This window comes from Schistocerca nitens, chromosome 9 (genome assembly GCF_023898315.1).
Source record: "Schistocerca nitens isolate TAMUIC-IGC-003100 chromosome 9, iqSchNite1.1, whole genome shotgun sequence".
NCBI lineage: Eukaryota > Metazoa > Arthropoda > Insecta > Orthoptera > Acrididae > Schistocerca > Schistocerca nitens.
The window spans coordinates 342503689-342527422 of NC_064622.1; the positions used below are offsets into that span (position 1 = coordinate 342503689).

At 41.5% G+C, this 23734-nt stretch overlaps 1 protein-coding gene across 4 annotated transcripts in view; it reads left to right on the top strand.

The window, feature by feature from the left end:
• Positions 1 to 22726, top strand: part of LOC126203825 (fatty acid-binding protein-like) — a 160615-nt gene extending 137889 nt beyond the window's left edge. Inside the window, exons 1-3 of one of the 4 annotated variants that reach the window (XM_049938193.1) lie at positions 16199 to 16323; positions 19993 to 20276; positions 22567 to 22720. In XM_049938193.1, coding sequence (XP_049794150.1) covers positions 16248 to 16323; positions 19993 to 20276; positions 22567 to 22617 — 411 coding nt within the window. In that variant the 5' untranslated portion in view covers positions 16199 to 16247 and the 3' untranslated portion in view covers positions 22618 to 22720. Of the gene's footprint in view, positions 1 to 16198; positions 16324 to 19992; positions 20277 to 22566 lie in introns of those variants that run through there. The other 3 variants (XM_049938190.1, XM_049938192.1, XM_049938195.1) reach the window with 3 other exon arrangements.
• Positions 22727 to 23734: the final 1008 nt, after the last annotated feature.

Genomic DNA, 23734 nt, shown 5'->3' on the forward strand with positions numbered 1-23734 from the left:
GTAAAAAGCTTCTTCTACCTTGCACGATTTAGGTTTTCTTGTGGATGGATAACCACTCCCAAAAAAGTGTGTTTCGATGTTTGTTTATGTGTAGCGTCCCCATACTACGGCGCAGTTACCTCGCATCGGGCAGACGGACGGACAGATAACAATTGTCTGAAAATAAAAAATTAAATTTTTCACTCGAGGAAAGACTTGAACCTAGGACCTCTCGTTCCGCAGCTGCTCACGCTAACCACTGGACCACGGCGCTGCGGTGCGCAGACCCTCCATGATGTTGCCTATCTTCCGCATGGACTACTCAGTTTGTATATTTTGCTTATTTTTTTCATAGTTCCACAAAACTTCCTGTTTCACGATTGATCTGTGTTCAGTTTCTCAAGGCCTATCCACTGTGCCAACTTATAACTAAATCAGAGGGGGGTGCGATGGGGAGGTTCCCTTGTCAGCATAAGTACAGGGTGTCCACAATGAGACTCCAACATTTGAACTCATAAAATCTGAGAGGAAACACAATTTATTGACGAACAAATACAGGAAATCATACAGCAGCTCATCAAGTTTTCATACACAGGTGGACGGTTCAGTACACTTGAACATGGGCGCCACGGGTAGCACGAAGAATATCAAGTCTATAATCGATTTCGTGCCATGTGTTGCGGGGCATCTGACAGAGTTGATGACAATTCTTATGCGCTGTTTCAAGTCTTGCAGGTCCTTTACTGGTGTAGCGTATACCCGGTCTTTCACATAACCCCACAAGAAAAAATCGAGTGGGGTTATGTCGGGCGAACATGGCGGCCAAGGAATTGGACCTCCTCGGCCAATCCATCGTTGCGGGAATGTGTCATTTAAAAATTTTCGGATACCAAGACTACAATGGGGTGGTGCACCGTCCTGTTGAAACATCACATTTGGCTGCAGGTCTGTTTTCTGTGGCACGGCAAATTGTTCCAGCATGTCCAGGTAGATGGTTCCATCCGCAGTCGCCTCCTGAAAGAAAAACGCCCCAACAATGCGATTTATCATCAAACCACATCACACATTAACTTTCGGACTGTCGCGCATGTGTTCCCTAGGTGCATGTGGATTTTCGGACCCCCAGATGAGCACATTGTGTCGATTGACAGCCCCTGACACGTGAAAGGTTGCCACGTCAGTAAACATCACGCGTGATAAAAATGTCTCGTCCGCGGCAATGCGATCTAACATGACACATGCAAATTCTTCTCGCTTTGGTCGATCATCAGGCTTGATTTCTTGCACAACCTGCACTTTATATGCGTACAAACGTAATCGCTAATGAAGCACTTTGTGCACTGTTGAACGTTTCATACGAAGTTCTCGTGCTGCCTGTCGCACGGACTTCTGTGGACTTTGTTCGAATGACCGCCGCACTTGTTCCACATGATGTTCGCTGATCCCAGGCTTACCACCACCGTGCCCTTTCGCAACACGCCCAGTAGCCAAAAACTGATCACACCACTTCTTTATAGTCTTGAACGACGGGGGCGCTTGGTTGTAAACTCGACGAAAGTTTCTTTGCACTTGGGTCGCCGATTTTGTCTTTGCATACCAACAGACCACTTGTGCACGCTCCTTCATATCCTCCATTTTGCTAAAACAATTGATTGCAGCTCCACTACGGCCACTTGGCGTATCAAATTTGCACACCACAAACTTGTTGAGTTGCTCTGTCTGCCCCCTCAGGATTCACAGGTCCACCATCTGAAATGAGAAAGATATAGGATATTGTGGCTCAAAATGGTTCAAATGGCTCTGAGCACTATGCGACTCAACTTCTGAAGTCATCAGTCGCCTAGAACTTAGAACTAATTAAACCTAACATCACACACATCCATGCCCGAGGCAGGATTCGAACCTGCGACCGTAGCGGTCACGCGGTTCCAGACTGAAGCGCCTAGAACCGCACGGCCACACCGGCCGGCTAGGATATTGTGAACACCCTGTACTTTCATTTCATAAAAGTACAAATACTGACGCTTTCGAATTGACTGTCTTTTTCTGGGAACTGTTTTATGTTTAATGCATGGAGAAGTTATTGTTTTAGCTTCTTGAGGCTTATTCTTTCATTGGCTGTTCCCATTGGCTCCAAGACCACACGTATTCCCAGCTGTGCAACAGGAGGAAAACTTATGCAAAAAGCATAGTTTTGCGGCCATATTTGTAGGATAGTTTGAATGCGAACTATTCCGAAAACACTTGTGTCCAGCAGCACCAACGTTGAGCCAACATGTGGAGAAACTACACTGTCCGTTACTGCCATGTGGACAAGATGTCGCATATCACGTTCTGTGGTCTCATATCGTGGCACACCAGCCGCTCCTCTATTCACAAATGAAGGAGAATGTATTATACGAACCGAAATTCCAAGATATGACATACGCATTTTCCGAATATCGACCTTTCTGCCTAGTTTCAACTTATTCATGTGACAGAGTTGCATCCTGTAACGCAGAAGCGGTGCACATAAAATTTGTGATTAGTCACTACAGAAAGTTTCTGTAGCCATACTATTCTCTCGTGATTTTTTTTTTGGGAATTCAGAATACAGCTGTTGCTCAATGAGATACTGACATGGCTGTCGACTTATACAAACACGACAGCAATCCCTCTGCTGGCAGTGAACTCCGATTGTAATTGAACTGCAGCGATGGTTTCTAGTAGCAACACCCCGTGCTAATCCACAGATCATCCTGATCCGTTGCCGTACACTAACGGAAATGGGAACGGTTATATGTCAAACATCTTGGCCGAACACACGTAAACTGATGCTCCACTATTTCCATGACTCCAGGATATGTTGATTAAAGTTTTGTCCTTAATTCGAATTTATTTGCAGTAAATAAAAAAGCCATTCCTACAGGTGAAGCATACTGGAGCTTTTCGGGTGGAATTTGTAACACAGCATCCGCAGGGAACGTGGAAGTGCAGCTTGTCAGCATGTTCAGGACTTTGAGAAAGGTCGAATCATCGGCACGAGGAAGGTGGAAGGGTCATACCGACAGATGGCACAGACAGTTGGCTATAATGGCTACAGAACAAATTGTTACAAGATGGACTCAGTACAACGGTCTGGCAAGAAGACTTGGGTTGGGTCCTTCCTGAACGACTGCACGACGAGACTATTCGAGGATTGTTGGACTGGATCCGACGAATAAACGGGTGCCAGCGGTTGAAACCCGGAGTAGTGTCACGATTAAAAGTCGGGAACACAGTACTGGAACCTGCGTTGTGATTTAGGACTGCTACGCTTCATTTATCGATAACAGCGTACCACGGACAATAGAGACGTGCTTGGTGCACAGACAGAATCAACTGGGGTACTGAGTGGCGTATTAAGCAATGATTCTCGCTTGTTTGTGGCGGCCAAATAGACGCCAACGAGTTGGTAGAGGACCTGGTGAAAGATCAGAGGAAGCACTGATTCTCAGGACCCATATGTCAACAACTCCTGGAATAACGGTATGGAAAGCAACTGCATACGACAACAGGACTGACATGATAATTATTAAGTTTCCTTTAATTTAAATCTATGGTCACAAATTTTTTTATTAACAGATTACTGCTTTCCGTCTGTAATGACCATCAATGGATCAGCGGCAAAAAATGGGAAGAACATAAATACACTCGCAGATTGTCTACAGCGTAAAAACTATAAATAGACCATAATGAAAAGTACTACTGACATATATGCATTTGACGGGAGACTCAATGTTGGAATGGTCAACTTTTTGTCACTCCCTTCACAATAAGGGTACTTGACACCACATACATCTTGACTGGCCCGCCTTTTCCCCAACTTATCACCCTGTACCTCTCCATTTATAAACTCTATGACAAAAAAAGCGACTCACCACGAAGGAATTATCCTTAAGGGACGGGAATCAGTAGATGTGATGTACATGTACACAAACAAATGATCACAGTTCCAGACAAATTGTATTATTTATTCAAAGCCTTCAGCTCGTGGTCTTGCGGTAGCGTTCTCGCTTCCCGCGCACGGGGTCCCGGGTTCGATTCCCGGCGGTGCCAGGGATTTTCTCCGCCTCGACATTACTGGGTGTTGTATGTCTTTCATCATCATTGACATGCAAGTCGCCGAAGTGGCGTCAACTAAATAGGACTTGCATTACGGCGGCCGAACTCCCCCGCATGGGGACTCCCGGCCAACAATGCCATACGGTCATTTCATTTCATTTATTCAACAGAAAGAACTGCCCAAATTGAGCAAGTCAATAATTCATTGGTCCACCTCTGTCCCTTACGCAAGCAGCTATTCGGCTTGGAAATGATTGGTGGAGCTGTTTGATGTCCTCCTGAGGATTTATAAAATAAATAAAAATAAAATTGGAATTAAATATTAATGATTAATTATTCTGTATGTATGATGATTGGTTGTAATTGGTATTTGCTTATCTGGAACGTGGACGTTTAATTATTCGGTATCAGACGCTTGACAATGGCTATTTGGAAAAGGCAATGTAACTCGTAGTTGACCGTGAAAGAAAACTGAAATAATCGGACTTCGTAATTAAATCGTTTCCAAAGACTGCTGCGGTAGGTACGGACTCATGATCTAATCTCAATATTACAATGATTTGCCAGCCATGCCAATACGTCGTACAGAGGTGATTGTCTACTAAACATAAAAAAGTTACACAGTTAGTTAAATCAGATATATTCAATGTAATAGCCTACAGTTCATAATCCTACTTACTTTTATAAATATAAATTCATTACAGAATCGAGTGCCTAGTGTGGTTGCAACTCGCAGTATTCTTCTATAACATGAAAATATGGCGGTGTGCCAGACAATAAAATAAAATACGTGCTTCTCGCACCACTTCTACCTGAGCTCTCCCTTCTCTTAATCAAACATAAGAGTAACGTAATTATTCTTTGTCTTTATCAGCGACACAGCGCTGCAGTTGTGTGCCATAGGCTTTATTTATTAGTCACTGATTATTTATTTAATTAATATTTCGCGTTTCCGCGGAAACTCACGCTCGGCATGCAAATGTGCCTTTATATTGCCCCCTGAATTGCGAGGCGAAAGGACGCACCTGCAGGCGAGCAATTCACCTAAAGGCACAAGAAAATCTAAGTTATCTACAACTATTCATATGACTTACATTACACACATTATACACATTATATACAAAATTTGAATGACGCGGGTGCGCCGTAAAAGTTCTTATGTTGGCAGATAGAGTGCGCGCATGCGCAGAAGCGTCTGTGTGACTCCGGTAGTGCCGTTATATCATACAGTTAGATCACGCGGCACAGTAATGCAGTTCATATTGTTCGTGTGCGCGCGTATCTTAGTCGTTGCACAAAGAAAATATTCAACCAAGATTACATATGAAGACTACATTCTATAACAGGTAACTTAGTTTTAAATTTACAATATTTGTTATATCACAATACAACTCAGATTGTTGAATGTTCTTAGTTACATAGTATTGTTTTGAAATACTTCAAAGAAAAATGTCCGTATGTTTCAGGTGCGTCGACCTATTCACATCGTGTCGTTATTACAGTTCATATTCATCTGCTGCACAATAATTTTTTCACAGGTTAGTATCATCGTTGTATAACAACGTGATTAAAACATAAGCGTGTCCATTTCCATTTCCATTATAGTCGTTGTGATGCAGTTCGTTGTGACAAAAAGGCATTGTTTATTACAGATCTGACGTGACCCGTTAGTAATTGGTCCACGTGCAGTTCGTTTTTTACATTCCGTGGAAGCTTGGTTGCAGAACCTCGGACGGCACATAGCTGGCGTGGATCCTTGGACAGTCCAGGTAAGAGTGTCCGTCACATTTCGAGAACATTTCATTCCATGAAGTTCCAACCAAAATTCTTCCACCCGTCGTGTTGTTTTCTGGACAGGCACTTTGTGTCCGTTTAATCCAGTTAACATCTTGAAGTTAGGTACTGTAGTATTGTCACTAGACGATGCACGAATTATGCACTTCACATTTTCAGTTTTTTGCTGAATATAGCTCACCTAAATGTTCGTGGTTATTAATCAAAGAAATGGTTCATCGCGTTTACATAGGTACAATGCATAATGAATGTCATTAACAGTTTCTTTCACATAGGTTTCTGCGTAGTTGCAGAGTTAGTAATGTTCATTAATGTCCGTGAACAATGGTTCACTATGCAATGTCCTTTTGGCACTCGTTTTGTTCAAATTTCTTTTACATAGTAACAGTTACATTATACATCATTGAAAGAGAAGAAAAAAAATATAAGTAATCATACATACACACGTCACATATTTCTTAGCATAAATATAATACAGTTGCACATAAACATGTTTACATCATTATTACATAGCTATGGGTTATTACATTGTGTCACATTTGATTACATGAATTGCAGATAATTACGTCCTCTTTAAGGGTTTTGCTGGGATTTTATCGATGTTTATTTTGTGATGTCATCTGAAATTAAGATAGGTTAGACACAACATTCATTACATCAGTAGGCAAGACCAGGCATTTTCACTACTCAATAAATATTCAAAATAGTAAGAGAGAAAATGTTTGATTCCTCGCGTTTTGTGCGTGTGTGTATAGTGTCTGTGTGGCCTTGACTACTGATAGATGCTTTTCGTGTTGAGAGATGTGCGTCTAATCTATTTCTCAAAGTAAAAGTTCGCTTCACAGATGACGTCTGTCGGTTCGTCAGGTGTCACACCAAGTCAGTGATACCCACAGTCACAAATGTTCCGTGAAAAAATTAATATATCATTCACTGCTACGTAAACATAAATTTTATTTTAATATTCCGTCTTCCAGGTGGTGGCGCGCACTGAAAGAAGAGTTCTTCTGCCTTCAACTGCGTCACTGGAACCGCTGAAATGAAAATTTCTATACTACTTACTATCTGTGTTGTAGCAACAGAGTTTTTTGGAGTTGCTTAGCAATGTTTTGATGGATGTGACTTTGACATTATTCCGCATGAAATGCTCTAAGATCTCGGTGTGCGTATAGCCCAATAATTTTGTTAGTTCTACGATGTTGTAACAAATACGCACCAGGATGCGGTATGTTAACAATTATATAAGGTCCTTCATATAGCAGACGCCACTTAGCGTTGCGTCGTTTGAGTGCTACAGATTTATGATGAGTACGAAGTAGTACAAGCATTCCTACCTCGAATTTTTGTTTTCTTTTTATTATGTTTCTGTGATGTTTGTTTCGTATCTGTGCGTGATGTGTCAGCGTAGTCAAAACTTCTTTTATTTTCTGTTCAGGTGTGATTTCCTTGTCTGACAACTTAGGTAATGGTTCTATCCACTGATCGTTCTGTTTGCAATTGAACATGATCTCGTTAGGTGTGTAATTTGTATCGTAAATATTTAAGTTATTGTGTACGTCTTCGAAAAGACTTAGGTAGGACACCCAATTAGTATGTTTTGATGAAATATAGGTCCTCATGAATCGGTTTAATTCTCGGAAAAGTCTCTCAGTCGCGTTACATTGTGGACTAAACTTTGAAATAGATATACTTTTAATGTTATTGTCCTTCAAGAAATTTCTCCATTTGTACCCAGAGTAGTATGCTGCATTATCTGACAGAATTGCTTTAGGTTTTCCCACATGCGTCAGGTAATCACTTGAGAATCTTCGTATTATAGCACTTGCAGTGGCGGATTTTAAAGCATAAAGTTTTACGTGTTTAGAAAATATATCGTAAAAAGCCAAGATATATTTGACGCCTCCAGAGCTTGCTGGATGCGGTCCACTGATGTCAGTACACAGAATTTCCAGGGGTTTACTGGGTAAAATAGAATGTAAATCTGTCTTTGTGGATAAATTCTGAGGTTTTGATTTTTGACATATGACACATGTTTTCAGTTCCCTGTAAATTTTTCTTCTCATATTGCTAAAATAACAGTATGTGCTGAGCTTTGCTAAACACTTCTTCATCCCATAATGACAAACTAAGTGTGTGTGCCAAATTAGATTACGTTCAGACTCTTTGGGAATGCATAAACACCAGTTAGTAGCATTTGAATGTCGGCGATAAAATAACACATCATTGTGTAACTTGTAATACTTAGTCAAAGGATGATTGTGTTTTTCTACCAGTAATGTTATTATCTTATACCAGTGAGGATCAGATTTTTGTAATTTAGCCATGTTTCTGCACATATCAATATAATATTGGTGATACTGCTTGTCTTGCATTAAGAGAATCCTGTAGTCATTTATATTTTCTAAGTCACTGTTGGTTTCATTCATACCTTGTGGAAGTCTAGACAAAGCGTCGGCAATGGTGTTGTCCTTACCTTTTATGTACTTAATTTCAAAAGAGTAGTTCTGAAGTGTAACTGCCCATCGTGATAGTCTAGGATGTACAAGTTTACAAGTTAACAACAATGTCAGGGCCTGGTGGTCGGTGTAAATTACTGTATGTTTTCCAAATAAATAATAATTGAATTTCTTGAATGCCCATACTATGGAAAGTGTTTCTAACTCAGTAGTGGAGTATGTACGCTCACATTCAGATAGAGTACGACTCGCAAACCCAATAATTCTTATCTGTTCCTTATCTTTATTCTTTACAACTTGAAATAAGCAACATCCCAAACCAGTACGTGAAGCGTCACAAGTCATACAAAAATCTAAATTGAAATCTGGATGGCTCAATAAGTTTGCATTCACCAAAGCATGTTTAATTGTATTAAAGTCATTCTGGCACTGTTCCGACCAGATCCAAACTTGATTCTTTCTGAGTAGATTTAGCAGATGTTTACTGTTCAAAAGTGGTTGTGGCAAAAAACGTCTGAAAAATGAACATAGCCCAAGGAATGATTTTAACTGCTTTTTAGTTCGAGGACTAGGAAAGTTTCTGATAGCATCTAATTTACTGGGATCAGGACGTATGCCCTGTGAATTAATGATATGTCCTAAATATTTTATCTCACTGCAACCAAACTTTGATTTTCTAAGATTGGCTGTGACTCCAGCTTGTGCAAATTTTTCTAAAATTCTTTGAAGTGTGTCAAGGTGTTCATTCCAAGACTGTGTAGCTATCAGTATATCATCAACATAGTGTGTGACTGTCCCAACTAAATCATCGCCAAGCACGGTATCCAGGGCTGTAATGAATACCCCAGAACTGACATTCAGTCCGAAAGGTAGAACACAAAACTGATAGGCTCGCCCCCCGAACATAAATGCAGTATATTTCCGAGAATCAGGAGTGATACTCACCTGCCAAAATGAATTAGCGAGATCTATTGTGGAAAAATACTTTGCATCTAGAAATTTCTGTAATTGCTCTTCTAAATTTTCGGGTTTTGTGTGAACTGGTAAAATTATTTCATTAATTGCTCGTGCGTCTAACACTAACCTGATGCTTCCATTTGATTTTTTGACAACAAGTAGAGGACTACAGTAAGGTGAGGTGGATGGTTCAATGACCTTCCAGTCTAACATTTGTTTTAATTCTTGCCACACAGCAGGTCGTTGAGATAACGGTACGTTATATGTCTTGTGGTAGAAGATCTTGTGAGGCTTAACTTCAATCTTGTACGCATACGTGTTGATAACACCTATTCGTTTGGCAAAAACTTGTAAATATTTGGATAACACTTCCTGTAGTTTTATATGTTCATGTGCACTGAGAGCTGTAGCTTCATTTATCTTATGATCAAGCAATGTTTTCAAGTCCATTAGCTCTGTGTCGAATGAGTGTGTGTGCGTGTCTTGAATGTCATTGTCAAGTACTAACTGAACCTTGTACCCTGTACAGTGTTTGTCATGCTTTAGAGTTCTCCTGTCCAAATCAATAATAATTACACTGCCTCTATCATTTAAAATACATTTACCTTTGGAGAAGTCTATAATGCAGTCCTTCTCGCTCATAATATCTATTCCTAATATGCAATTTGTCACAAGGTTTTGTACAACCAGGAATGGCCATTGTACGGTTCCATTACCTATTTTAATGTTTACAAAAACTTGCTTCGTAACCCTACATGACTTATTACCTAGTGCAGTAGTTATTTTACAGTTTTGGGCAGGAAACTCAGGCACAGGTTCCAATTCACACATCTTTTTATAGAAATTAAAAGACAAAACGCTCACAGTTGCACCTGTATCTAGAATAATAGTAGTTGGAATCCCACCTACTACACCAGTGGTAGATGCTAAAACAATTTCATTTGTGTTTGAACGACATTGTGTACTGTCTTGTAAAAGTTCATCTGATATATTGTTATTGAGGTTGTATCTTATAAATAAAACAGGTAATTTTTGTTTAGAATTATTCGGCATATCATTATTCTGATGTTCAACTGTGGTGTCAAATAACTGATTAACATTGAAGTCGCCCCCCAAGAATTCCTCAGCCACGACCTGGGGCATAGAAGTGACTGTTTCTAGTTTGTTGGATTAGCATTTGTACTAGGTACTGACACAGATTGAGGTTGTGTGTCAGGTGTCATTTCTATTATATTCACATTCGGATATTGCCTATTGTGATCTCCAAACTTTTGCGGTTGTTGTTGCTGTTGCGCATTATAACTTACCTGTCGGTCACAAGGTATGCTCCAATTTTGTCCTGGTGGCTGCTGTGGTAAAGCAGTGTTTGAATGAAAGTACTGATCGTTACGAGTCCAGCCTTGACGCTGTCTTGGCTCGTAGTTATTATTATTTCTGTTTCTGTTTGTGTTTTTGTTGTTGCCTATGTATCCGTTGTTACCGTTGTAGTTATTACCGCGGTGCCTTTTGTATGGATTGCCGCATGAAGTGTTATTACTGTTGTAACTATTGTTTGTATTGGAATACGCGTGTTGATTTTGATTTCCGTATTGAGACGGCATGTGAGTTTGCTGTTTTTGTGGGCGCGCCAGAATTGTGTTGGCAAGCCTGCATGTTTTGCATTCCACTAGTGTAAACATTGTGGCTGCTGTTTTGCCGCGCGAAGCGCTGATCTTCAAGTAACATGTCAACCGAATCTAAAGCTGTTAAAAAATAATCTGAATCGTCATCCGGGATATGTAGGAGTTTTTCTTTAATGTTGAAAGGCAATTTGGCCTTCAACGCACGGAGTATATCGCGTGTTGCGACTGGTTCGTCTAAAAAGTGTCCCATGTTCAAGTATTTTTCAAAATATCTGCGTAAGTTGCCATTTTTACTGTTAAAAGTTTCAGGTTCTTGAATTTGTCTTCTGAGTCGCTCCTGGACGGATTGCGACCAGAATTTGTTCAGAAAAGCACGCTCAAACTCACTGTACGTGGTACATACGTCAGCTTGACTGTATGCCCAGACAGCTGCATCGCCTTGGATGTAACCGACAATATATGAAATCTTTTTCCGGTCACTCCAAGTGCGTGGAAATGCGTTACTAAAAGATTTAAGAAAAATCACCGGATGAATGGTTCGTTTTTCTGGGATAAAAATCTGAAATTGCCTGTGTTTCATTAAGCTTTCTTCTTCCTTCGCATTGTGATATGGATTTGTTCCACTGTAATTACTGCAATGTTCAGCTGGCGAGTAATTACGATAATGTTGCTGTGGTTTACCATGATAATAGCTTGTGTTTGTGGTTGCACCTCGTGGTATGTGTTGTAGTCGTGGTGTGTTTTGTTCTTGTGTGTTTGTCGTGTGCGGTATGTGTGTGTCATACTCGAATGTATATTGGTTCCTGAACTGTACATTTTGACTGATATTTTCGTTACATTCAGACTGTGGTCGATCGGTGAATTGTGTCATTGGTCCAGTGACGGATTGTACTGCGTCACTGATCAGCTGTTTGTTATTAGTGATGTATTGCGCTACGGAGTCGTGCACAACTGTTGGTAAATTTTCACGTAGGCATCTATCAAAATGTTTGTCTTTGTTCACTACCCAATCATGAAATTCTTTATTAAAGTTTTGAAAATGAGCTGTAGCATCAGATTGTAAGATGTCAGTCAGGTGTTGTTCAACATTGTCAAATTTATTCTGTACGTCAGTAATTCGTTTTTCAAGGTTGTCGTGTACTGAAGGATATGTTTGAATTTGTTCAGTAAGAACTTCACACGTGACATTAAGATTTTTTACTTGTGTCTGTAAAAGTGCTACGTCAGTTGTAGTCTTTTCTTGTGTCGTATTAAGCTGGGAAAATTTAGTACTGAGTTCAGTCATCTGTTTGGTCAGTGTGGCGTCTATAAGTTCCACACGTTTACATAAAGTGTCATTACTCGTCTTGAGTGCTATGAGGTCAGATTTAATTTCGTCATTTTGTGTCTGTAAGGTTGCCATGTTTTCGGCGTTCTGTTTCATTATCATTTGTAACATGTCGGCAATGTTTACCGTTTGCAACGTCTGTGCCCCCGCCGCGTCATTAGACGTGACGTCATGCATTAACATGGGCTCTGACTGAGACTTTGAAATTTTTGTGGTGGACGGTCTATTGTCAAAATTTCCGTCAACACTTGCGTCAATGTTTGATAAATCGTCACTACCGGTTGCTGTCGTAAAGTCATTTTCTAACATTTGTCTCTCGTCCGAGTCGGATTGTGTCTGAATAGTACGTCTTTGCTGTTCCATTTTTGCGTATTGATTTCTAGTCATTACCATGCCACACGTGATTTATGTTTCAAGAAAATATTTGACACTGATTTTAAAATGAAATGCAGTTGAGCATGAATCGCTCGTAGCAACAATGGCTGTCCCGTTAATTTAAAAATATAAACTGAATTTGAGATTATTGGTAATGGCTGCTGGCCATGTTACATCATATCGTACAGAAGTCGGCCATATTGTACACTCGTGTATTGGTATTGTTGGATACGTTATTGTTTAGGGAAAAGTACTAGGAATGAAATTTGTTACTGAAAACTGTTGTGCGCGAAAGAACACTACAGAATTTACTGAAAAGCTAATACACTGAATTATACGTCTGGTCAAGCCTGCTAATGCAAAGATGCTGCGTCTTACCTTATTTTGCTGGAAGCTTCATTGCGTCTTCCGGCAAAACTTTAGAATTGGAAAATATCTTCAGATTTTCATTATCTCTCATACATTCACGTCCAGGTCCAGAAAGTTGATTTTTGACATGAAACAAAAAGAACAATGTAATAAATGACAAAATAACAAGTCCTGTCACGGTCGCCAATATAAAACAAATAAAAATAAAATTGGAATTAAATATTAATGATTAATTATTCTGTATGTATGATGATTGGTTGTAATTGGTATTTGCTTATCTGGAACGTGGACGTTTAATTATTCGGTATCAGACGCTTGACAATGGCTATTTGGAAAAGGCAATGTAACTCGTAGTTGACCGTGAAAGAAAACTGAAATAATCGGACTTCGTAATTAAATCGTTTCCAAAGACTGCTGCGGTAGGTACGGACTCATGATCTAATCTCAATATTACAATGATTTGCCAGCCATGCCAATACGTCGTACAGAGGTGATTGTCTACTAAACATAAAAAAGTTACACAGTTAGTTAAATCAGATATATTCAATGTAATAGCCTACAGTTCATAATCCTACTTACTTTTATAAATATAAATTCATTACAGAATCGAGTGCCTAGTGTGGTTGCAACTCGCAGTATTCTTCTATAACATGAAAATATGGCGGTGTGCCAGACAATAAAATAAAATACGTGCTTCTCGCACCACTTCTATCTGAGCTCTCCCTTCTGTTAATCAAACATAAGAGTGACGTAATTATTCTTTTGTCTTTATCAGCGACACAGCGCTGCAGTTGTGTGCCATAGGCTTTATTTATTAGTCACTGATTATTTATTTAATTAATATTTCGCGTTTCCGCGGAAACTCACGCTCGGCATGCAAATGTGCCTTTATAGATTATCGTACCAAATTCTGTCCAACTGGCGCATCACATCGTCAAAACTCCGAGCTGGTTGGAGGGCCCTCCCCATAATGCTCCAAACATTCTCAGATAGAGGGAGATCCGGTGACACTGACGTCCAACGCACGGATTGGCAAGCACGAAGACAAGAAACAGCAACTCTCGCTCTGTGCGGGCGGGCATTATTTTCCTGAAATGTAAGCTCAGGGTGGCTTGCCATGAAGGCCAACGAAACGAGACGTAGAATATCGTCGACGTACCGCTGTACTGTAAGGGTGCCGTGGATAACAACCGAAGAGTTCCTGCTGCGAGAGGAAATGGCGCCCCAGACCATCCTTCGCGATTTTTGGGACGTTTGGCGGGCGATAGTCGGGTTGGTAAACCACCGATCTCTAGGAAGTCTCCAGACATGTCTTCGGTCTGTAATCTCGCTGACTGTGCTAGAATAGTCTCCAGTAATGAGTCCCGCTTCGAACTGAGCCCCGATGATCAGCCCGCGATATGGCCCGACAACCGGGAGTAATGGTTTGTGGTGCCATTTCATGTCACAGCAGAACCCTTTTGGTTTTCATCCAAGGCAAACTTGCAGTACATCGACGATATTCTACGTCTCGTGGCAAGCCATCCTTAGCTTAGATTTTCAGCAAGAGAATGTCCGTCGCAAACGGCGAGAGTTGCTGCGGCTTGTCTTCGTGCTCGTCAGACCCTATCTCGGCCGACAAGTTCGCCGGATCTCTCGACAATTGAGAACATTTGGAGCGTTATGGGGAGGGCCTCCAACCAGCTCGGGATCTTGACGATCTAATGCCCCAGTTGGACAGAATTTGGCACGATATCCGTCACGAGGACATCCAAAAACTCTATCAAGCAATGATAATCCGAATAACTGCTTGCAAAAAGAACAGAGGTGTACCTACGTGTTATTAACTTGCGCAGTTTGTGAAGCTCTTTCTCTTGAACAAATCATCTAATGTTTCTGAAACTGAAATGGTGTTTTTTTTCCTTGCTTTATGCACATGTTCAATACATCCTCCGAGTTCCGGCGGTGACGGCCAATAAACTGCGGTTGGTGAAGGCAACAACTCGGCCGTGGCGTTCCTCCTGCCGGTTGCCTAGGCGGGAAGAAGTGACCCTCACGCGTCTTCGGATCGGGCACTGTCCTCTCACACACAGCTTTCTATTACGGCGGGAGGATCCCCCGATTTGTGATGCTTGTGGTGTGCACATCTCTGTCCGGCACATTGTAACAGACTGCACTTTATACCGTGATGCAAGGACAGAAGCACAAGTTGATGGGGATCTGCCCTGTGTTTTAGCTATTGATGAGACGTGTGTGTCTAGGATTTTAAAGTCTTGTGATGTGTCTGGAGTCTGGCCTAAACTTTTAGGCTGGAGGTTTTAGTGTATTGCAAAGTGGCTGGCTCCTCCCTTTTTTCCTTGCGGTCAGCCAGCCACTTCCATCTGCTATATTGTTTTAGCTCCCTCTACCACTTTCTTCCTGTGTTGTCCATGTTTTACTGCTGAAGGCATGCTTCGTCCCACGCTTCGGTGTGGGTAGGCACATATTTTTCCAAGCTTGTTACCTGTGTTTTACTTTCTGTTTTGTCTTACTGTTCTGAGTATTTTCTTGATACCCGTCTCAATCTGTTACTGAGCGGGCGCTGAAGACCTCGCCGTCGTGCGCCCATACAACCATCTTCATCCATCCATCACATCCATCACATTTTGATAATTCCCATGTAGGGTGTTTTTTTTTATATTTTTGTCTTAGAGTGTGAAAGCAAGGAAAAATACTAATTGTAATACGTTGCTGATTGATGGGAGAAGGGCGAAAGTTGTGGGGAAAAATCCTCTTATTACTATTTTTCAAAAATCTTTTTCATGCAAAGAACTTCCGAGCCACCACCCAGATTCGGGTTTCGGGGAATTCAGTGCCCGGTTGTCTAATAAGGAAGCTGTGCAGTTGGAACAGTCAGCTAAGAGGCGGCATTCATAAATAAAATTCTTTGAACTACGTATTCGTCAATCGTAGTTTTGTACCCATTCTGGAGTGACATGTTCATGGTTGTGCCAGGTTAGGACTAATGCTGTTATTATTATTATTGTTAACACTGGTTTAAATTGTCTTATCTTCTCATCCAAGAAACGTAGCGACTGTTATCTACAATGAAATAAACATGTGACTTGACGTATTCCAGTCCATAAGATAACATTATTCTTAAGTGTAATATGGAGATTACAATATCTACATATAGATTAAACTTGTTACGTAGCATAGAGATTTGATGAAAAGGAATCATATAAAAAGAGGCGCGAACAGTTAGTTCAGACATGTGCAAATAGGTTGCTCTCGTCAGTTCTTTCTTGAAGACAACAAACTACCACCATGTTAAATAAGTTCGCCGGCAAGACGTATCAGATTGAGAGAGCTGAGAACGTGGATGCCTTCCTCATCGCTTACGGTTAGTACTCACTGACATTTCTGTGTCTCTCAGACGAAAATCACATAAAATGATCAGATTTTTCTATTTTATGTTACTCAAGAATGTTTCAGGTCGATTGAAATAGTTTATAATTTTCTGGAATTCTTCGTTTGTATATTATTAATTATACATTGTATCAAAAGGAAGACAATAATATCGCGTTTAAGATTACGCCGAAAATGTGTAATTGCGTATTTTAAGTGTTACTCAAGAATGTTTCAGGTCGATTGAAATAGTTTATAATTTTCTGGAATTCTTCGTTTGTATATTATTAATTATACATTGTATCAAAAGGAAGACAATAATATCGCGTTTAAGATTACGCCGAAAATGTGTAATTGCGTATTTTAAGTGTATAGGACTTATTATCACGGCAAATTACCTTCTCCTGCATGGAAGTCGCGTGTCAATAACCCTTTTCTTCTTAAGGGAATGGACTTCCTCTTAACCCTCTGTCTCATCTACATTGTTAATTTATAACATTCTTCTGCAGTGATTCGTTGCGTTCTCGCTTCCCACGCCCGGGTTCCCGGGTTCGATTCCCGGCGGGGTCAGGGATTTTCTCTGCCTCGTGATGGCTGGGTGTTGTGTGATGTCCTTAGGTTAGTTAGGTTTAAGTAGTTCTAAGTTCTAGGGTACTGATGACCATAGATGTTAAGTCCCATAGTGCTCAGAGCCATTTGAACCATTTTGATTCGTTGCAGATCACTTACTTTCTTATTACCCTGGCTTCCACCTGCTGAATTCTGTTTTTCGAAAGGTATTTTTGTAGCAGTGGCAAATTAGATAATGTATACCTTAATTAAAAGTATGTTTTTGTTACGACAGGTTTCATTTGTGTGAGAACCAAAAATGTTCAAAATTGTTGCCCTCGGTTTGAGAGAATAATGCACTTAGAAAGTACAGAACTGATTTCAATGTTCTCTATAATCTAAAACAGGACTTGTACGTGTACGTTAACAAAGCAATTGAAGCTGTGAACATTAAGAAGTCGCCCTTGTTATTCTTGGAAAATATTCTGTGTTTGTAAGTCTCAGGGGAACCCATTGGTGTTTATTTATGTCACTTACAAGATTAAAATTTATAACATTCTATCTACTACGGAACGGCTCTCGGAAAGAAAAGCACATATACGGAAGAAGGTAAACACAACTCACAATACCTATAGTAAGATGACAGGACTGAATAATAGCGCCTCCTGGTCCCACTGGAGGGCTGCATATTTATAAACGGTATCAGAGTGTCACATGACGCACCATCGCTCACAGTGAAGTGTTTCTTTGGGTCAGCGCAGTAAAATGGATCGACGTGGAGATGACTGAAAGACAGAAAGGAAATATCGTGTTTGGACGTGTCTTCGACCACACCGCGAATGGAATAGTCTGATTTGTTGATATAATCAACGGAGAGTGTTCATCGTGGCTACAAGGAGGTTCTACCATTAGCAGCCATGAAACTCAACGTGAGAACAGTTGCCCTAAAAAGATCCAAACCGGCAGTATATGGAGCCAAGTATGACGCTTTGTCTATGACAGCTGACTAATTTCGAACCCAACAGGATTCGTTGATGTCAGCGAATGCAGGTCCATATCAACCTGTTTCCAAGCGAACATGGCGAAAGAATCTGCATGCAGTGCACGTATGGAATTGGGTACGTCACAAAATACCATCGTTAAGGTCTCATATCTTCAATGTGCCATACAACACAAACTGGACAGCAGTGACAGACGTGTACTATGGTCCGGCGAGTCGCAATTTCCCCAATAAAGATTGCAGCTTGCTGCGTTTTGACGGTATAGTTCAGGCCAGGGGAGGTTCTCTGGTGGTTTAGGAGTGTTTTTCGTACCGTGACATGGGTCCTCTCATTCTGGTTAGCGTGAACATGAAACGGGATGTTTAATTCACATTTTCGGTACACTATTATTGGCCTCTCTGCTACATCTTCTTCTGTAGACACTCCCATCTTTCAAGACGACAACAGCACTGTTCACAGGGCAGCGCGCTAACGTCCCTGTTTTCATGAACAATCAGGCACCCTGTCGCAACTCTGCTGGCCTACCAAGTCAGCCGATCCTAATCTCAGAAATAATGTATGGAACTATTTGGGAGAGCGGATAGAACGTAGCAATGTGGTGCCGCACAACGTGGCACTACACAAAACTGGCGCTAATAGCATAGGCACATAGGGAACACACACACGACACAGATCTGTAAGTCCACGGTATTGGTGATATGTTGAGAAAACCGTCCCGAAACACATGTGTTACGAAACGCTACTGTTTGCTGCGCATGCAGCATGACATCAGTATGGGATATGATCACCATGCACACGTACACAGGCCGCAAAACGGGCTGGAATACTCTGGATCAGGTGGTCGAGCAGCTGCTTGGGTAGAGCCTCCCATTCTTCCACCAGTGCCTGTCGGAGCTCCTGAAGTGTCGTAGAGGTTTGAAAACGTGCAGCGATACGTCGTCCGAGAGCATCCCAGACGTGCTCGATGGGGTTTAGGTCTGGAGAACAGGCGGGCCACTCCATTCGCCTGGTATCTTCTGTTTCAAGGTACTCCTCCACGGGGCCGTGCGTTATCACCCATCAGGAGGAAAGTGGGCCCCACTGCACTCCTGAAAAGGCGGACATACTGGTGCAAAATGACGTCCCGATACACCTAACCTGTTACAGTTCCTCTGTCAAAGACATGCAGGAGTGTCTGTGCACCAATCATAATCTCACCCCACACCATCAAACCACGATCTCCATACAGGTTCCTTTCAAGGACATTAAGGGGTTGGTATCTGGTTCCTGGTTCACGCCAGATGAAAACCCGGCGAGAATCACTGTTCAGACTATACCTGCACTCGTCCGTGAACATAAACTGGGACCACTGTTGCAATGGCCATGTACTGTGTTCTTGACACCAGGCTTTACGGGCTCTCCTGTGACCAGGGGTCAGTGGAATGCACCTTGCAGGTCTCCGTGCGAATAAACCACGTCTGTTAAATTGTCTGTAGACTGTGTGTCTGGAGACAACTGTTCCAGTGTCTGCGGTAAGTTCCCGTGGCCGTCGGTATCCTTGTGGTTTTGTACACTGTGGACGTCCCGTACTGTAGCGCCTGGACACGTTTCCTGTCTGCTGGAATCGTTGCCATAATCTTGAAACCACACTTTGTGGCACACAGAGGGCCCATGCTACAACCTGCTGTGTTTGACCAGCCTCCAGTCGCCCTAGTATTCTACCTCTCATAACGTCATCAATAACGTCATCAATATGCGTTCTTGGAGCCTTTTTCAACACGCAGTCACCAGTAGCATGTCTCAAAATGTCTGCACACTTATTCGCGGCACCGTACTCTGACATGCACCAACACACTTCTGCGTATGTGGACTGCTGCCAGTGCCACCGTGCGACGACCGCAGGTCAAATGCACCGCTTGGTCATACCCTGAGGTGATGTTAAACCCGCAAACCGCCCACCAGAGCATTGTTTCACCATGTATCAGCATTATCCTTAATTTACGAGCATCAGTGTACTTTGTCTAATTGAGATCATCGAAGCTAGAGCAGTATTAGGGTATCTAATTCTTTGCCCACTACGCTTATCAGTGTATATAATATTTTACACTCATGACGGCGAATGTCCTGACTCAAAGGTGTGAAAGACGCCGGCCTGCGAGAGGCGGCGCTCAAGATGACGATGCGGCAGACGCTGTCGGTGGACGGGGACCAGTACACGGTCCACATGGAGATTGGGCCCCGCAAGCTGGACATCCCGTTCAGGCTGGGCGCGGAGTTCGAGGAGACGACGATGGGCGGCGAGAAGGCGCAGACCACGTTCTCGCTCCAGGGGGACGACACTCTCGTCCAGCAACAGAAACTGCCCGGAGGCCGACACGTCACCACTCAGAGGAAGTTCAGCGACTCCCACATGACTGTCGTAAGTATGAGGCGAGCCATCACGTGCTTCTGAAACGTGTACAGTGTAGCGCATGACACGATGCTACATGAAGGTGATCCACGCCGTTCTTATACCGCCAATAATGTCTGTCATTGCATGTTTCCCTTTACCACGGGTAATTTTTTTGTGTCAGGAGACAAAAACATTGGCCGAATTCGGTGCTGTTTAGTGGCCCACACTGAAAATATGGAAATCTATCCAGGCGCGCTAGTATGAAGTAGTAGTTGTTAAATCTTGGAGTGTTCTTGACTGACCTTTGAATAAAAGTTCTGTTGATTACAGTAAGAATGTTCCTAAGTAATGACAAATTAGACATTTTCAACGCAGGAGATCAGTGTAGGTGGCGTATTTCGCGTAATACTTAATCAAAGTGATTATCCAGAATTCCTGATGTAAGTACGCTGCTTAGATTTTTATGTTGGGAACGCCACGTAGCGCTCTGTTTGAAACTCACCGACTGTGCTGTGTGCAGTCTGTGGCTGGTTGGCATTGTTGGAATTTTCGCTATTGTAGTGTTGGGCAGTTGGATGTGAACAGCGCGTAAAGTTGTGCAGTTGGAGGTGAGCCGCCAGCAGGTGGATGTGGAGAGAGAGATACCAGAGTTTTGAGTGGTTGCTATAAGCGGACGATCTGGATGTGTGTCCGCCAGAAAAAGATGACTTTTAGATGGGAATCGTGTTTCTGTTGATTCTGTATATTCTAGTTTATCACAACCTACCATTGACCATCACGCATTTCAGCGACAATTTGTAAAGATGGATGTCATGAATTGATATATACGTATATATGATGACTTTTGAACACTATTGAGGTAAATACATTGTTTGTTCTCTATCATAATCTTTCATTTGCTAACTATGCTTATCCGTAGTTAGTGCCTTCAGTAGTTAGAATGTTTTATTTAGCTGGTAGCATTGGCGCTCGTTGTATTGCAGTAGTTCGAGTAACGAAGATTTTTGAGAGGTAAGTGATTCATGAAAGGTATAGGTTATTGTTAGTCAGGGCCATTCTTTTGTAGGGATTATTGAAGGTCATATTGCATTGCGCTAAAAAATATTGTGTGTAAGTTTAGTGATGATCAGAATAAGTAAAGAGAGAACTACGTTCAGTTTTACTCAGCTGTCTTTGTATCAAATAACGTAGAAGTTTACTTGCACAGTCATTCATACTTTTTCAAAGGGCACGTTTCATATGTCTTTCATAATTTTTCTAAGGGGACGTTACACTGATTAGTGACATATGTCACTGCTAACTTCAAAGTCACATTTAACATCTTTGTGACAACTATTAGAAATATCGCCGTGGTGAATATTCTTCTGCCACACACTAGTCACGTTGGTGATCCTTCCATTTACATACATAACAGATCTCGTGCTCGTGGAAATCATTCATTGGGTGAGATTATGCAGCATGAGAATAACAGTCGTATCAAAGTCCAGTGTTCTTACTAGGGTGAGAAACCAATAATAATCTCTAAGATGTTGTTGCCAGACACGCTTCTTCTGGAGTAGGGCCGTGCAACACTTTTACAAATCTGCACATTGCTCTCCTCCATGAGTATCGCCGTTTCTGTGGAGACCACGTACGCCACTTCGTTGAATTGTAGTAACGCAGATACGTTGCAGTGTTGGCAGCTCTGCACGACTGCGCGTTGTACTCGAGACCAGATGTCGTCCAACACTTACATACATTGTTCTCTTACGTCTTGCTGGTGAGGTAGATTTTCTAACGTTCTAGCTTACTTCCGCTAACATCTTCTGTGTAATTCTGACCCAAGACATAAATTACATTTCCGTGAAGAGTAATGACTCGTCTGTTACCTTGATTATTGTATTGTTACATTTGTTATTCTTAGTGTCTTTCCACATGTTGTATAACAGCCACATTATAATAACTGTTTGCACACATACTGATAGCAGGATTGTGGATTGATATTGCGTTTGTAGATGACTTTTAGATGGGAATCGTGTTTCTGTCGATTCTGTATATTCTAGTTTATCACAACCTACCATTGACCATCACGCATTTCAGCGACAATACACAAGGAACATAACAAGACTTGAAGTAAATATTTTTGTAAAGGAAATTAACATTAAAATTTTACGGTTAAGACTTTATAGGAACATTACGGTACAATCATTTAAACACAATACCTTCTAATATGATCTATTGGTTCTTCATCGTAGAAAAAACCTATGACTTTGTCTACATACTGAAACGTATCTCACATCTGCGTTGCTTTACTATTAAGTTTATTTTCTTGTTGCAGACGCAGACAATCGGTGACGTCACTGCGAAGAGCACTTACAAGGCTGTCTAAAGATCACCCGGAGTCCGTTTTCACTGTATACAGTAATATACTCTATATCCTGTATCGTCTTCTTCTTGAATAAAATATGCATCATTACTCTACAGTCTGTGTGTCAAACGAAGCTTTCTCTTCATTGTAAACAGTATTTAACGAATGTGTTGAACTTAAAAGTACTTGAACAACTGTGATAAGCTGAAGCTGAGTGTAAGATCATGTTTCGCATCCAACAGTTGGATTGGGAGTTACTGGTTGCACTATCCCATCATGCCTCAGAGTCACTACTTATGTTCATTATACTGTTAACAAACTGTTGTCTCTCCTAAACTGGCGTTTTCTTACGAATTCAGTAACAGCTATTCTAAAGCTATTCAAATACAGTAGTTTGCTATACAAGGTGTTTCAGTAAGATCGTCCTCAAAATTTAAGAGGACACAGAGGATGCTCCTTTGAACAATTTGAGGTAGGGAACCTGGGGTTGGAGAAGCCAGCTTTAGGACACAATAGGAATAAAATCATATTACTGTGTACTTTTTTATTTAGATTAGTTACAGTTAACTGTAAATACCTATCATTGACACAATGAACGTACCATTTGTGTTGTATCTTACAAAATGTGCTCAAACTGACGGCGATCAACTTCAATGCAAGCATGACATCGACGAACAAGATTCTGATGCACCCTGGCAAATATCCCTGGTGTGTTTCGAATCACATAACAGAGAGCTACAATTCTGGCAACTAATTTGCTCTCCGTAACCACTGGGGTCTTATACACAAGTGACTTTAGATATCCCCCATAGGAAATAATCAAGGAGGTTCAGGTCAGGTTGTCTCACAGACCTCCCCTTCTAATCTAGCTAGCAGGAAATAGAGCACTGAGGTGGCTCCCGACATCCATACTGAAGTGAGGCGGTGGACAGTCAAGTTGTATCCACATCCTCTCACTAACAGCCAGGGGTACGTCCTCCAACAACTCAAGCAGAACATTTTGCACGAATCTCAAGTACAGCCATTCAGACGGCCAGATGGGAGAGATAGACGAATGAGATTGCCGCCTACGTGCCAGCCCAGGTATTCACAGCAAAATTTACTTGACTCTACTACAGCATGAGGGTTTTCCTCATCC